Genomic DNA, 17,610 nt, shown 5'->3' with positions numbered 1-17,610 from the left:
TATTATTATTTACTTTCTGTTATACTGAGGATGAGCTGAACAGGATTAGAATATTTCTTATTTTATGACTACATCCGGTGGTCATCGTTGGTATTACAATAATTATCTACTTGTTTAACTGTCAGATAGTTAAAAAAAATTGGTGGCTCCTGAGCATGATACATTTCTGAAACTAAGCTTGTTTTCGAAAAATGAAAAGATTAAGAAAAGAAAAACACTGTTTCCTTTTTTGCTGTTACTTTAATAAATCGCCATGGCAGCACCATTCAGGATATCCAAAATCTTTGCAGTTTAGGTTCCTCAATTTTTTGGCATTATGTAGACAAAGCTTGGTGTGTATAGTATAATTCTCCTCTGAGGAGTATGCACTGATGCACAGCCTGATTTTCCCCAAAAATCTACATTCAAACTAAAATAACTGACTTCCTGTTGATCGTAGCTAATGACTGTAAATAAGAAAGTTGTCTGGCTTGATGAGAACGATATATTTACAGAGACTGGTGACAGTAGCTAACCCCCCCCCCCCCCCCACTATTGTTCAAAGGTGGTGATATAGAGTGCCTGCTCCGCTCCTTTTATGATCTTTTGCCATTATCTATCTATTATTAATGCTGATGCGTGTGTCGAATTTGAAATTCTATGTTAACAGCCTCAAAAAAAACTGAAAATAATATTCAAGTTTGACATGTTGCCATGTCGGAAAGTATTTAATATATCAAGGACCCCTTTACAGATTTTCATTGGCCGTGTTTTTCTTTTTTTTCACATTGAAGTTTGAAGCAAATCGGGGAAGAATAAACGTGCATTTTTCAAAAGCATTTTTAAAATGACACACTTCCTGCTGCCTTTTGGTGGCGCTATAACTTTGATTCCTAACAGTCCTTTATATTTGATCGGATTCAGCATCATCCAACGAACAAACTGCTTAAGTTTGATTCAAAATCGGATTAAGTATAAGTTTTTCATATAATCTATAGCCGACTTACTGTTGGATAGAGCAGTTACGTTACAGACTGTCATCACGAAAGTTGTTCGGCTTGATGAGATCTATGTTATGTGTGTGTGAATTTTGGTAGGTCAAACGGTGTGCTCTACAGAGTGCCTCAAAATTAACATTTTTTAAGGCTGCGCCTTAGTGGCTTGGGCCAATTTTTGCATTTCATGCACTCAACGGTACTACACAGAGAAGCGTCCCACACCACACAGACCTCTGGGTCTTCCGGTCTATTACGGATGTTGTGTTTGGATATACCAGGACCTCACAACAGACCACCACGAGGACCATAAGCAGATGCATTAAACAGAAAAAAATAATTACTCGACACGGATATTCATACGGTTGCAACGCTCAGAGGTAAATGGACATACTCGAAATAACGAATAATAAATGACCGTCCGCGAGCCAGGGACTACGCGCGCCGACCACATCGGTGAGTGCACGAGCCCACTGTTTTCTCCTAGTGGCTTGACGAATATTTTCATTTATTTTTTTATTTTCCAAACTGGCCAACGCGAACTGCTTTATGCTGTTCATCGAACAGAGCACTACTGATGCTTTCACTTAACATTTAAATCGTGTTTCATGCACATTTACATAAATGCAGTAATAGTTTGCGAATTAGCACAAAGCTAAGGTTCAGGCGCGACCAACAAACAAACTGTGTCAGTCAAACCTTCGAATTACTGTTTGAATACGATTTGTGCAATATAAATAAATGCTTTTGAGTAATATTTTATGGTAGACTGCAGAAGAAGCTCAGACTAAATTATTCTCCCCCACCTTGTTGTGCAAGTAATTTAGTATATTTATAAACACTCCCCCTCCCCCTGTTCTTTTAAAATGTAGATAAAGAAAAAAAACACTATTATAATCTCTCTCTCTCTCTCTCTATACATATATATAATCTCCTAGGGAGTTAGTCTGAGTTGTTTGTCTGTTTGTTAATATAAATTTAGGTAAGGAATCAAAACCAAAACAAGTAACTATAATTGTAGAATATTTACAGGAAAATACATATTTACAAGTATTTATTATATGTTTATAAAAAGTTACTTCTTTACTCTATACCATAGAGGTATGTATAGATATGTTTGGGCAGTTTCAGACTTGAAAATGTTACCTTACAAGACAGAGAAGGTGCAGGTATGCATATTAAAAGTAAATAATTGAAAAGAGAGTGTTATTTTATGCAGTCATCTTCAGGTCTTGATGAAGCAGTCTTCTATTTTCTGACACATAAAATATGTAGCTAAAAATAAATTTGATATATATGTATATTTGTGTGTGTGTGTGTGTTTGTGTTTGTGTGTTTGAATATAAAAAATTCATTTTGGTTGTAAACATTTTTGATTCATAAGAAATGCTCAAATCTTCAGTTAAACTTTGGAACTAAATCTAAACATTTTTCCCCCCTCACAGGCATTTCATAAGAGCATTGCATGTCCAATAAACCATTTGGGTACCATGGATGGCGAGTTACCACCATGGAATAAACATGGAAGCCATGACAGCAGGCTTCCCTATGATACAGCAGGGGAACGTCAGGAGGTAGGTTGCAGTCATTTTATTTTTTGTACATTGTGCTAAAGTAAAGACTGAGGAAAATGATTGTGAAAAAGCAGAAGAGTTCTCTCAAAGCTCCAAACAAAGCCAAAGGTAGGTGAAGAGCAAGAATATTAGGTTGCATCCCTTCTAAACTCATATATCTCTTTAGGAGCATGACGTGATAGGAGACAGTTTTGCTGCTGGAGAACAAATGACACCACTGTCATCTTGTATGAGTGGTGCATTTAAGGCTTTGCTACCAGATTACCATGGAACTTCTTCAGCAATATTAACAAACTCCGATAAATATTCCTATTCTCCTGATAAACATTGTCTCATCCAACCTGACACTGCAGTGGATGAAAAGTTAGCAGTGGAGAGAAGGAAAGAAAGTGATTGTTTTAAAGACCCTTTGGGTGAAGCATTAGCTAGTGCCACACATATGGTTCCTCTCAGGTGTGCCCAATATGTGACACACGAAAAGGTATGTAAACTCTACACTGCATAACCAAAACAAAAATGTATTTCTCCATTGTTATTTAATATCTGTCTTTTCACAGAACAGAGAAGTGGACCAGGGAAATGGTAATTGGACATCAGTGATCAAAGATTCTTTAGAGATGAGTAATGGAATGGAAATGGAACAGACTTTATCCATGGATGAACGTGGCCCCTTAATGGACTATAATCCTATATATAAAGGACCTGAAACTGAGGCAAATTTTAGATTTAAGGACCACTATCAGATTGCAGGTTCCAAACTAAACGAGAAGATAGATGGGGACGGAGTAAAAGAAAACTCGGATTTCTTTATGTCAATGTTGTCAGATGACATTAGTAAAAATAAAGATGTTCTGGAAATGGTAAGTGCTGATATTATAAAATGTAGATTTTATAAAACAGAGTGTAAAATGAGCCATCAAAGAACAAAATAATTAATTTATTGTCATATATTTAATCTGTTTTCAGGGAAAACATGAGGAGCGAAGCATATTAGATGTTGGATCATCTCTAGGAAAAGAGGAACTTGGAATTACTGGAATCAGAAAACATGAGGCAGTGTTATCACCAGGATTCAACAGGAGTTCATTCATTTCTTTTTCTTCATCAGAAAGTCTTATGAAAAGCGAACAGTTTCCAGGTAATCTTTTGCACAATCAGTCTGTTGATCACACTCTCCAGGGAACAACACAACAATGTGGGCTATCGTGCAAAGGTGTCAGTCCTAGAAAAACTGGCAGCACAAATACTGGCTTCAAACATGCAGAAGAAAACATTGAAACTGCTCCTGAAAGTTCTACTGTATATGGTCTTCATCATCTTGAGCTTCAAAAGGGCTGTCACCAAGCAGAGGTTACAGATGGAAAAACAGTTAATTCTCAGGATCTTTCCTCACAGCACAATGTGCAAGATGAGAGAGTAAAGACAAGCAATCCACATGTCTCTGAGACTACAGTAATAAAACAAAATTCTGCATATCTGCCCAACAGTCAATACTTGGGCAGTAAGCTAAAAAAGCAAGTTTATGATCTTGTACCAACTCCATCCTCAGTGGGCAGTCATAACACAGCTGTGGTGGAATATGAAAATGACAAACTGCGGATCCCAACAGAAGAAAGAATCTCTGAGAACAGTCTACCTGTGCCAGGAAAAATAGAAACTAATGATATTCAAGAGAAATCTATAAACACCAAAACTGAACTCAGTCTAAAGGTAGAAACAAAATGTGCCCCTGAAATTCAGAACTCTTCTTCAGAATCAGAGACGGTTCCAGATCTACCTGTTGTATCCAACAGAATTCACACTGATTGTGAATGCCAAGATTCTCAGTTTGAGCCAGTCGAAAGTGGCAAATTAGATGAGCTTTGTTTTCAAGAGAGCAATTCAAAAAATGTGACATTGACACTTACCTCAACTTCTGTGTTTACTCAAAGAAATGCAGATGAATGTGATATTAATGTCCAAGAAAAACAAAACCCAATAAGTCTAAGTACAGTTCTTCTGCCTTTTAACGAGAATGTAAAAAACTCTGAAAGAAGTGAAAAGGTACTTCTCAGCATTACTTCAGAAAGCAGTATTCCTCCATCTACTGAGAATATTCAGGAAGCTCCACCTACTCCCACATCGAGGACGGACTGCTCCTCTCAGCATAACCTACAAAAAGCATCGCAAAGGAATAAGAAAGCAAGAAAAAGAAAACAATCTGAACTTGAGGCATTAAAAGGACCAATACACAAATCTAATAAAAGAGATGACTGTTCTATGTATGGATCAGAAAAACTAGACACAACAGGATGTGAGAAAGATAATCAAAATGTTTTATTGGCTGATCATGACAGCACTGCACCAGAAGAGGACTTAATTACATATGGTGATGTAAACCCACTTGCACCCAGTAAAAAATGTCGGATGGTACAACTTAAGCTACTGGAAGATACAGCAGAGACCTCACAAAAGCCTGATCAGTTCTGCTCTGAAGCCTCACAGGAAGAAGTACCATCAAATGCTAGCATCAACAGGAAGGCTGTGTCTAGAAAGAAACTGAAGAAAAAAACAAGGTTACGTTTAAAGGCAAAAAACTCTGCTATTCTTGACAATCAGGGTTCGTCTCAAAGCACTGTCTTGTCCCCAGAAGAGGACTGTAAATCACTTTTTCCGGCCAGTGACACCACTCCAATGAAAGGAGTCAGTAATCCAGCAGTATTGGAACATGCCACCTCTAGTCTAGAGTCCATTTCAAACAAATTACTAAAGTCCAGAAAAAAGGCTACAAAGCAAACACTACAAAGCAAAGATGATCCACATAAAGATGTTCCCACGTTGTTTTCAGAAGCTGAGCCAGACATGGATGTCAAAGGGCTTCCTTTAAAGGTTTCTACAGGAAAAAATAGTAATGCTACTAGTCTGCTGAATAGACAGTCTTCACAAGACTCTGAGGGTCAAACAGATTCTGTTTCAACCTCAGTGACTGAATCTTTGAAAACTCTAAGCCCTCAGAATAACCCAAAGAAATCAAAGCAGAAGAAAAGAGCGCATATCAACAAATCAGCAAAAACACCCAACGTGTGTCCACAAGAGGATATGGAAAACACGATGACTCCTAAAACTAAAAATGTGAAAGCAAAGAGTCCTAAGCAACCAGATTCTGTTTCAAATGTAGGAAATGAAGTCGAGCCTCCTGTTATTCTCAGAACACCAAGAAAGTCACCGAAAAATAAATTGTCACGGATTAAATGTGAAGCAATACATCTACCTGAATTTGACCAAACAACAACTCAACAAAGTGCTTTAGATGCACTTGCAGAATCTGATGTCAGCATTGTGCAACCAACTACAAAAAGAACAAGAAAAAAACTTGATAAAAATGTTTCTCATAAAACAGTCGGTGAGAACTGTGAACCCGTTCATATGACTCTTTCTTCAGTTGATTCTGTGAATGCTACAGAAACTGACTATTCAGGTTTCAGCCAAAAGAACACAGAAAAGCCATCAAGTAAGAGGAGAACGACAGACATCAAGTTTATAGAAGCACAATCATCTACTACTAGCCAACAGGACGATGTCACTTTACCACCCTCAGAAGATTTTTCATCTATTGTGGTTTCAAATCCAGAAGAGACTGTGAAAGCCAGATTTTCTAGAAACAAAACAAATGACAACCACTTAAATGGTAATTTGGTAGAAGAAACATCTTTGTTAGCAACTGTGACACAAGAAAGTTCTGTTTTACCTCCAGTGATTGACTCTTCAAGCTGTTTTAGACTAAGCAGCCCAATGAAAAAGCCAAGAAAAATCAAAAATGAGGCTGCAGAAATACTCAGTGTACACCAGCAAGAAGATCTGGCCGCAGTACCCTCAAAATCTGATGTAAACATAGTAGCCTCCAGTTCACAGCCTCCAGTTCACTCCAGTTTAAAAGAAAAAAGAACTGTGGAAAAGGCAATTAGGCAGGAAATTAAGGATGACCATTCAGCTGCTCTTTTCAAAATGCAGGCTTCTACACTCACTCTGAAGCAAACAGAATGTTTTTCAACTTCAGTTCACAGCACAGCAAAAGAATTTAGGAAAATGTCTGACATTAAACACGAAGCAGTACATACACCCTCAGCTGACCAGACAATGCAACAAGAAATCCATCCATTTGATTTTACATCGGCCGCAGAAACGGATAATTCAGATGTCCTCAAACAAAAGAAGACAAAAGTGAGGATAAAAAAACAGCCTAAAAAGGCCACTAAATGCAAAACACACATTACCCAAGCAATCAGCGACATTAGAGAACAATCTACAGTGCAACAAGAAAATTCAGCTTTAAACAGAAAGACAAACTCATGGTCAGAAGCCATGACAAAGAAATGTAAGGAAAATAGAACATTTGCACTGGAAGTCATCAATGATCAACCAGAGGATGTGGTTCTGCCTCCACCAGTATCTCAGAGTAAGGATGCAACACAAGACCCTTGCATAAAGACAGACAATGTGAATGAAACAGCTGAAAGTCATGTTGAAAACCAGGTTTTCATTACAACTAAAGATGTTGCCAGCCCTCGGGGCTCACAGAAGAAGGCAAAGAAAACACAAAATAAACAATTGCTTGAGCAAAAAGAAGAGAATGAGCAAAGCAATAACCTAGAGCTGGCTCACAGAGAGGGCAAAATGTCAGATTTACCATCTGTTGTGAGAGGGGTAGCCACTGAGAATTCTGAAACAGTCAGCTGTGACCAGCATTTAAAGATTGCTAAGAAGAAATCAAAAAAATCAATGGAAATTGCAGAAGCACATGGATTTACTAGTGTTTCTTTGTCTCAAGAGAACAACATTGGATCAGATGAGGCAGGTGTCATGGTCACTGTCACACAGGCTGCAGATTTATGTAAACTGTCTGATAGTCAGACCGAAGGCTCACAGCAGTCTGAAAAAGATGTTGCTATGGTTGACCTCAAAGCCACAAAACCCCCTAAGAAAAGGGGTAGAAAACCTGGACGAAAGAAGAGGAAGATGGCTTGCCTGTTAACTCAAACCAATAAAGAAGAGGAACATAAAGATATATGTTATGACAACAGAACTCCCTGTGATTTTAAAAACAACACACAAATTCAAACTTCTGATATTCCAGGAGAACCCGTACTGAAATCAAGAAAATCAACCCGCACACAAAAAATAAACTCAGGTATAGTTGTTGAGAATATGTTAACCCAGGGCAAGAGCACACTCTCTTTAGACATCACTGAGTGTCACACAGCACTTGGTGAGACTCTTTCAAGTTCCATGCAAACTGCTGATTGTGAAAACCAATACACTGTTGAGAAAAAGCCACGAAGACGAGGAAGACCCCCTTCAAAGAAACGCAAGAAACAGAAATTATTTGTAGCAAATTTAGAAGATAACACCTCTTCATCTGTCCAGATCTCAGATCTCTCTCCATGTCAAGACAGCACTGAAAGTACTTTCAAAGCAGCTGCAAGTCCAATAAAGCAAAAAGACATGGATAAAAATGTAATTGTTACCAAACAATTGGGAACTGATCCCTCAGAATCCCTTCAGAGTGCTAATGATCTCTTGTCACACAGCATCCCTACATCTGGGCATAAAAAAGGGAAGAACCTTAAAAGTCCAATGAGAGACCCAAAGTTAACAAGCTTGAGAGTATCTAGCAGAACATCTGTAACATCTGTCAAAGGTTTTCAAAAAGCAGACATAACTTCCATCCCACAAAACTCCACAAATGTGTTTAATGAGGAAGGGAAAACATCTTTCACTATATCTGGGACTGTGACAAAACAGAAACTCTGTGAAAAAAATGCTATTCAAGATAGTGATGTGTTGGCAGATAAAAAGATAGAGAATAAGGCAACAATTAAAGTACTGAGAGGAAGAAAACGTGGTCGGAAGAGACGAAAAATTAATGATGGCTTGTTTGAACCTGCCAAAGGTTTACTGACAAAGTTCAGTATGACAAGTAAACGTCCCACTGAGGACCAAAATAATATAGTCACACCCGAGAAAAATGATATTGAGAAAACCAAGTCAGACAATGTTGAAATGACTGCACCAATAACTGCAGGGACCTGCAAGACAACACCAAAAACAGACATCCTATGCAGTTCTCCCAGTGACCTGTCCTCCAATTTAATGAAAGAAGTCAAGAAGTGCAAAGTGGAAGAAAACAGTGCATTTGAGGTTTCCGTGCAGTCCTATACTGATAATAGAGTAGTCTCAAGAGGAATTTGTAATTTAATTTCTAGGAATGTGGTCAAGGAGGAGTCGGAACAAATTTCTCTGGATACAAAAATTAAACCCAACACTGAGCTGAAATGTACTCAGGAAGCTGATGGAGGAAGCATGGAAATGTCAGGAGAAAAAATACTTGATAACTCACCAGAGCCAGAAAATGCATTCCAGCCTTCTGCAGAATGGAAGGAGGATAGTTTCACACAGGATAGTGAAGACTGTGTTGTAATGCCAAACAACGTGACTAATAACAGGACTATAAGATCCAAGCCTAAAGAAATAGTGAAGAAACCTCTCACCTGCAAATACTGTGGAGTTTCTTTTCGGCACATTACAGCATTTACCATTCATCAACGTGTTCATACTGGGGACAAACCCTACAAATGCAAGATCTGTGGAAAAACATTTTCTCAGCTGTCTAAATTAAAGTCCCACAATAACGTGCATAAACAGGATACCTCTTTTCCTTGTCCTTGTTGTAGCCAAAAGTTTTTGCAGAAAGATGATTTGCTATGTCATTTTAAAGTTCACCTGCAGAAATCTCAAGCTAACAGTGAACCACAAAAACGCATTAAGAGCAAGAGCAATACTTCATCAAATTTGTCTTCGGAGACACCAAACAATTGTGGGTCTCTTATTCGCAAGAAAAACTTTGCAAAACGAGTCAAATTGCAGGATCACATGCAAGTGCATGAAGCTGAGAAGCCCTTGACTTGCAAAGACTGTGGGAAGACATTTTTGAAAGAGTCAAGCCTCGTAGCTCATGGAAAAACCCACTGGCCTGTTAAACCATATGCTTGCTCAATTTGTGGAAAAGGCTTTAACCAACTAAAGGCCCTAAAAAAGCATTCTCAAGACCATGCTGGTGAGACACCTTTCTCCTGTTTTCATTGCGGTCATGGATTCAGTGCCCTGTCTGCACTTAGGATGCACCAAGCATCGAAAACATGCATTGCAAGGAGAAATGATGAGGCAAGCAGTAACATTGAGGGCTTCATTGTAAGTCAAGGAGTTGATGGTCAAGTGAACACACCAGTATTCTTCAAGTGTCAAATATGCAAACAGCTTTTCAGGAAATGGTGCCAATACACTCTTCACCTTCAAACACACACCAGCTCTCCCCCATATATTTGTTTTTCTTGTGGACAGTGTTATGAGAAGGATTCAGAGATGAATGTGCACTGTGAAGTTTGTTGCCAGTCAAGTGGGGAGGAGAAGATTTGTGGTGCATCACTCGCCGAAATCTTGCAAAGTGTTACCCAAATCTACCCTCTAAAGTGTACCTCATCCCAGAGTCTACCAAGTACAGGATTTCAGCTGAATTCCCAAACACCAACCAGCTCAGAACAGCTCCCGCAACGGCCTCAAATGGTGGATGTGGAACCTACACAAACAAGACATACAGACCCTTCAAAACTTCCTAAAACATATTCTGCTCATTCACCCCTCAAGCTCCCAAATGCTCAATCACCCACTCGTTCAGATGTTAACTATACTTCCCCAAGTAGCTCTCTAGAATGCATTGAAATAACTCTGAACTCAGAGCTGAAATTTAATTGTTCACGTTGTGGTCAGCGATTCGAGAGGTACAGGGATTTGAGTGCTCATCTGCAAACGCATGCTCCTGGTTTCAGATATACTTGTGCACATTGCGGACAGTTCTTTGAAAGGTGGAGTAAACTATGGCTACATCAGCAGCGTCATCGTCTAAAAAGCCGTTGTTACTCCTGTGCCCAGTGCAATCTGCAGTTTCGTTTCTTTAGCTCTTTTAGAGAGCATATGATTGACCATGCCGGGCAGAGACCATATGCTTGTCCGCTCTGTCCTAAAACCTTCATTCAGGAGGCAAGCTTACATGCTCACCAATGTGAGTCTCATAAACTTTGTAAAAGTCTGAAATGTGATGTCTGTTCTAAGACTTTCAGTAGTTTAACAAACCTAATCAAGCACAGTCTTCTTCACAATGGCTCTACCTCTCACATTTGTCTCCTTTGTAATCTATCATTCACAAATACAAGAGTTTTAAAGGAACACATGAAAACACACACCACACACAATGGACTGGCCCTCCCAGATATTCCATCAAAGCCACTTGATTTTCCTCACAAATGCAAAAGGTGTAAAGCTAGCTTTTCAACTGGAGATTTGCTCTACGCTCATCAGATACGTCATTCTCGAGATGCAAAGACTCACATCCGTCCAGCGGTATTACCTACCTCAAAACTGTCCGATTCTTGTTGTAATGACACAACATCTTCCCCACCTTCCACTCACAGGAATCATATATCAAACCTCAAACTTGATAGCATACCCAATGATGACAGCCTGTATGTTTATTCCCACCCTGACAAGCTCTATGTGTCCCCTTGTCACAGAGTACACATCCCAGTCATTGATTTGGACCCTGATGAACCAGCAGTCTCAGACTCTCAGAATTCTGTTCCTGAACTTCCAAATAGTGAAATCACTTTTCAATCTGACAGCTCACACCTACCTCAGGCCACTTCAGATCAGGAAACCACCAACCTAAATTCAAGTGAAAGCCTAAAGGTGATGGCAAATGGTCAACATAATTACAGCCTCAACTGTCAGACAAGCCCTACATTTGTGGAGACAAGTGTTGACATGGAAGTAGAACAACCTAGTCAAGAACAAGAGTCAGAGGAGAGTTTTGAATGTGCAGACTGTACTGAAAAACTAACTAGCGTTTTGGGCCTTTATGAGCATTACATACTTCATGCAATGGGAGATGCATATGTAAAAGTACACTGATCATTGATAATGTTAGAAGGTAGACATTTTCAGTTCCAAAATGTTTTACGGTTCCAATGTTTAAAGCAAATATTGGCAGAATGCTCAACTTGAATTTTTTACATCTTGAACAGTGTGAAACATTTGCTTTACGACTATTCATTCTAACATGATTGTTAGAATTCTGATACTGGGGTCATGTCACTATGCCTTATCTCAGTTATCTCTGTACTGCCATTTATCATCTCCTTTTGTGCCTTCAGTGAGTTTTGGTTCTGTAAAAGATCTGTAAATAGGTATACATAATCCTGTATAACTCCTGTATAACTCCAAAACCTCCTAATCCTTCCTCTGTAAAAATCGACACCAATGTTCAACACCTTTTAAAATTCAATTTTGTAATATTGAGAGGCGGTTAAACATAGACTAACCTTGAGTGTTCATATATGAATGTCTGGCTGGGGAAAAAATATACTGTTTATTGTAAAAATGTGTAGATCTTGAAAACATTAGAATATTTTCTTTGAAAAGATCCAAAAGATTATATGCTTTTAAGTGGATTCTTTTTTTTTAAAAATAAAACATACTTACTTGATGTGTAATTTTTATTAATATGGTCAAAACTCCTATTGACAAACCAAGGTAAAATGTGTTTCTAAGCAAAATAACAAACTGTAAGACTTGTGACCAGTTTTAATGTGTTTTAATGGCAATCGATAAAGAAGAAACGTTCAGATTACATGTTTTGCATGGTTTTATCAAATATTCAATCAATCGTGCACAGAGCAGAAGGGGAAAAAGATTAAAAGCAAGCTACGTGTGAATTTTTAAGGTACCACACAACATTGCAGTAATTTAGTAGTGAATGTCTTAGCAACTCCATATGCATCTAAAACTGCTTTTATAAGGACTTCTTATGGTCACTTTTTGAATGAACACATTTCACATGTCAAACCGCTTTTGCATCAATCACAGGACACTTGAATTTATTTCTTCTTCTCATCATCTTTTTTCCCCTCTTGTTTGTTACCACTTTGAGAGGCTAGGGAGCCCATGGCATTACGTATGGCCTCATTGTTGGGATCAACACCGGGTAGATTCTCCAGAACACTCTGGAGGAAATCTGGGTCCTGCATTACATCATAATCATCCTCTTCCTGTAGAATCAGTTAAAAAGTGCAAAAGAAAAGACAAGTCAGCAGGGAATATAAGGGAACAATGTTCACGGGTGCAAAATATATTATGAACAAAAACTGCTCAGCAATTTGACCCTTTAAAATAAAAGCCAATTTGAAATTACTTTCACAGTATCATGAGACTTGTGATCCCAGCAGATATTTTAAATACCTTAGATTCCGCAGTGTCCATTGGAGCTCCCGTATCCATTGATTCTCCGAATTCTTACATAAGAGGGATAATGGTCAATATTGCATACTATGTCAAACACAGAGCATATTTTAAGGCTAAGAAGGTACAATGGGGAGGCACAAACCTCCACCTGCCAGGGACATCTGCATAGCATAGGCTATCTGCTCTTCTTCTGTCATGCTGCTGAAGTCTGGAAGTGCTACCACACTGCTCTCAGGCTGAGAGGCAGATATCTTCAGAAGAGCTTCTTCTGATTCTGAAGGGGAGAACAAAAGGGGCACAGAAAATCAGGACTTGGTCTTGCAATAGGAATCAACTAAACAGTACATAACCAAAGACTGAAAATCTGTTTAATAAAAAAAAAAAAACAGACATCAGGGCAATTTTACTACTTGAAAATAAACATGCTACACAAATTAATCAATACATGAAAAGGTTGTTCAGAATTAGGACCATGTTAAAGTCATCATGAAAGACTACAAAAATGTGAAAGATCGTGTAGTACCAGCATCTACCAGCAGTGGCTAACAGAGTCATACTAACCAGAAAGACCTAATACGCAATCCTTAAAGGGGGGGTGAAATGCTATTTCATGCATACTGAGTTTTTTACACTGTTAAAGAGTTGGATTCCCATGCTAAACATGGACAAAGTTTCAAAAATTAAGTTGTACGTTTGAAGGAGTATTTCTGTTCCAAAAATACCTCTTCCAGTTTGTCACAAGTTTCGGAAAGTTTTTTCCGAGTATGGCTCTGTGTGACGTTAGATGGAGCGGAATTTCCTTATATGGGTCCTAGGGCACTTCTGCCGGAAGAGCGCGCTCCCGTATAGCAGAGCACTGAGAGCACAACAGACATTCACTGATCAGAGCGAGAGCGTCGCGAAATGTCACAAAAGAAGTGTGTTTTTGGTTGCCAGGGCAAGACACCCCTGCACAGATTACCAAAACAAAAAAAAAAACAGCATTAAGGGACCAGTGGATGGAGTTTATTTTTACAGAGCATCAACGGAGTTGTGCAAGTGTTTTTGTTTGTTCCCTGCATTTTGAAGATGCTTGTTTTACAAACAAGGCCCAGTTTGACGCCGGATTTGCGCATCGTTTATTTCTTAAGGATAATGCAGTCCCAACGAAAAAGGGTCACGATCGTGTGTTGGAACCGCATGCGGTGAGTAAAACTGCTTCAAAAATCTCTTATCCGGCGCGTAAGCACATCAAGTAAACAACATGCGATGTTGTCTTCAAACTGCACTTTCCACATGTACAGCTTAAAAAAAAGACGACATAAAGTGGAACTTAGTCATTTTCCAAAACCGCTAAGCAAATATATACAGTTTTAGTACATATCACATAGAGACGTCGTTTGCTGATGCTGCTCTTGTTAAATTTCAGCCTCTGGATCTGTGTCACAGCTTCCACATGCTCTCAACGCAAAAGCTTACTCGCGCTCGTGATTCTTTAGCTCCGCCCACACGTCACGCCTCCAGCCTGTCGTGTTTTTTCCGGGAAAAATCGGTCCAGACTATCTTTCTCTTATGAATATAATAAAACTAAAGACTTTTTGGAGTTATGAAGGATGCAGTACTACTCTATAGGTACTCAAGATTAATAGGATATTGAGTGAAAACGAGCATTTCACCCCCCCTTTAAAATGTTGAAACCTGCAGTCTACCCAGTGGTAGCCCAGAACCACTATGCTTATCATCCTTCACTATTTTAAGCATTTACACACATCCCTACCATCAGCGGTTGAGGTGGGAATGCCAGCCTCAGCTGCTGATTGGGTGGCCGCCCTTCGAGCCTCCTCTTCCTGCCTCTGCCTTTGTTCCTCCATAGACACACGCAGAGCCTATGGATCAAGAGCAACTTCAATAAATATCTGTAGTTTCAAATTAAAATAAATCATACAGTTCACCTGTTGAGTTTATGGACCCTTTCTTCAGGGCAGTTTTACGAAAGAAGAATTTGTATCTTACCAGGGCCAGTTCTGGGTCTGCACTGGGGTCCACTCCAAACTCAAAGTCACTTGGACCCAGGCCCATTATGGTGCCACCATCACCAGCCAAGATGGGAGAAGACAGAAGGGCATCAGCCAGACTGGGCCCAGGGGGCACTGTGACCAGATGAGAACCAGTGCCCTCCTTTCCATTCAGAGTGTTCACAAATGCAGTCAGTTTCTCTGTGTTCACTTCCTGAACAGAGTGATTAAAAGAGAGAAAGTGGAAAATCAAAGCAAGGAAATCGGAAAGATTTTAAAGTGGTCAAAAGAAATGTTTCATGCCAGTTACCTCTTCTCCAAAATTGATCACATCTACATTGACCTTTTCTTTTTTCAACCGCTTTGCCAACTTTACCAGCTGGAAAAAAAAGTAGTAAATTGTATAACCCAAAATATTCACAACTGACTGATAATGAAAGATGAAAAGCATTTGTCATTCATGAACAATAAAACCACAACAACAAATAAACGTACATCTTTTTCGTTGTCCTCTACTGGGCTGCCCACAAAAGCAACAATCCTCATCTTGTGGTTCTTGCCTTGTCTATGCTTTAGTGCCAACTAGATGCAAACATACACAAATGTAAATGTAAGCAGATTAAAATACAAATTTAACTTTTTTTTTTTTTTAAGTAATTTTCAAAATATTGTATCAACTTCTTTCCTCTATGGAACACAAAAGGAACTATCTTTGAGTAAACTATCAATTTAGCCATCTATGAAAGTACTTACATGTGCCACTCGTATGCTAGTGCAGAAGGAGATCGTTCCCAGTGGCTGAACCGCATGAAGCTTCGAGAGAATGCGGCCTGTGTCTGCTGTCAAAGTGGTGAGGACCTCACAATTACTGCACCAAACCAAAACATGTGTTATTACATGTAAACAACATCATTGACTGAAATATCTCACATGTATGAAATAAAATACAACACCGACATACATACTTTGCCATTGTGATTAAACCCACATTGTTCTCTGGGTTACTACGGGTCTTTGAGTGGCAGACGATGTTGACAGCATCCTGCTGTGCCTGCAATCTGGTAGGCAGGAAATCTCCATTCCTCATGTACTCACTGTTGTCCACACTGTTAACACGTGAAGACAATCAGCATGTTTCCATTCAATTTATACAAGTGCAAAAACATAAACTTAGTGCTGACATTTGCAAGAGATTAAAAAAATTAACTCTAGCACTTGGTGGTTATATTTACTTAACAGACAGAGTAGGTAAACTGGATTTCAGCAGTGGAAAACTGCTTTAGATAGATGTCCGTGAATCAATACCAAGTGAGCTGCCTATCTAGACATCTTTGGAGGGCGTTTTACTAATAATTCTGCTCACTCGTGTCTGAGACACAACCAGTATCGCTTCATGACAGTTCTAGAAGACTAAATAAGACTCTATCAAACTGAGATCACTAATAAGAGATGATGGTTTATGGTTCATAAATCTGTTTTTGTGTTAGTGATCCGTTTCTTTATGGCAGAGCTCCGTGCTGAATTATGACTCAGGAGAATGTCATTGTAATCAGAAACCGACTACTGAATTCTCTTACTTGTTCTCATCTATCGCCTCAAAAGTGTGACAGAACGAAAAACCTATCTATTTACAGTAATTATGAGCAGTATTACCTATGTAAAAAGCGCAAATATATCTAAAACAACGCGTTTATTTATTTCTTACCAGACCATAGTACTTTCGAGCCCCATCTTGGAAATCCTCTAGTCCGTTTCCCAAAGTCACGGCGTCGCTGATTGGCTTACAGATGTAACACACTGACGAGATTTGTAACAGCAAAGCTGATTGGCTGACGGATCCGTAGCTTCTTCTGTTACAGGACGCGGTGTAGACATTTATTTGTCGCGCCCACATGTGGTGGGAGTTCGCGTTGCTGAAGATGTGGACTGAAGGGATAGTTCACACCAAACATTACAATTGTCAAAATTTTCACACTCAAAATATTTCTTTTGTAGTTTATTTAAAAGGGACAGTGCACAAATGCATCAAATCCTTTAGAACCAGAAGATGCTTTTCATCACATTAAAATCAGCTATATCTTTCGACCTGTAGTCTTTTATTTGTTTACTCAACAAACTCTCTGTTTAGTCTGTTTTTGGGAAGATAAAAGTTCATTTAAAGAAAAGAAATATGACCGTATGAAAAAAAATAAAAGATTATTAAATTAGTTTTAAAAGAGGTAAATTATCTTAAAGGGTTCACCGAAAAATTAAAATGATGTAATTGATGACTCATCTTTGGAACACAGTTTAAGATATTTTAGATTTAGTCCGAGAGCTTTCTGTCCCTCCATTGAAACTGTGTGTACGGCATACTGTCCCTGTCCAGAAAGGAAAGAAAAACATCATCAAAGTTTGGTTTGCGGAAAAGAACCAAACTTCCCATCACTACTGGTGATCTGAAAACCGATGCAACCGGTTCTTGACTCGAGAACGAGTCAATCATTCATTTGTTATCTGGCTCGGTGTTCATCTTCAGTTCTCTCTTCACAGCAGTTCAGTCAGTGTAATGTTTGAGTAAATTAATTACTCTGGGATATTGGTTTGTTTTAGCTCAGAGTGTCAGCCACATTAAAAAAAGTTAACAGCTTAAGTCACTTGTGGATTAATGCTTATTGGAGACGTGAACCGTTTCAAGCGATTCAGTTCGATTTGGTGAGCTGGTTCAAGAAGATCCGGTTACATCGAATGATTCGTTCG

General features: G+C 38.9%; 2 protein-coding genes across 2 annotated transcripts; one reads left to right on the top strand and one right to left on the bottom strand.

The window, feature by feature from the left end:
- The first annotated feature begins 1,088 nt into the window (after positions 1-1,088).
- LOC113120136 (uncharacterized) lies at positions 1,089-12,120 on the top strand. Its single transcript, XM_026290070.1, has 5 exons — positions 1,089-1,430; positions 2,420-2,548; positions 2,715-3,029; positions 3,106-3,408; positions 3,515-12,120. The coding sequence occupies exons 2-5, from the start codon at positions 2,465-2,467 to the stop codon at positions 11,546-11,548; spliced, it is 8,736 nt and encodes a 2,911-aa protein (XP_026145855.1). The 5' UTR covers positions 1,089-1,430; positions 2,420-2,464; the 3' UTR covers positions 11,549-12,120.
- A 94-nt stretch (positions 12,121-12,214) lies between these two features.
- On the bottom strand, positions 12,215-16,677 carry LOC113120138 (26S proteasome non-ATPase regulatory subunit 4-like). Its single transcript, XM_026290072.1, has 10 exons — positions 16,577-16,677; positions 15,837-15,977; positions 15,625-15,739; positions 15,367-15,453; positions 15,182-15,250; positions 14,870-15,085; positions 14,634-14,742; positions 13,020-13,151; positions 12,875-12,927; positions 12,215-12,684 (listed from the first exon to the last, which is right to left on the bottom strand). The coding sequence occupies exons 1-10, from the start codon at positions 16,600-16,602 to the stop codon at positions 12,514-12,516; spliced, it is 1,119 nt and encodes a 372-aa protein (XP_026145857.1). The 5' UTR covers positions 16,603-16,677; the 3' UTR covers positions 12,215-12,513.
- Positions 16,678-17,610: the final 933 nt, after the last annotated feature.

This window comes from Carassius auratus, chromosome 19 (genome assembly GCF_003368295.1).
Source record: "Carassius auratus strain Wakin chromosome 19, ASM336829v1, whole genome shotgun sequence".
Taxonomy (NCBI): domain Eukaryota; kingdom Metazoa; phylum Chordata; class Actinopteri; order Cypriniformes; family Cyprinidae; genus Carassius; species Carassius auratus.
Note: the sequence above shows the minus strand (reverse complement) of the source record. Positions and strands in the feature narration are given on the sequence as shown.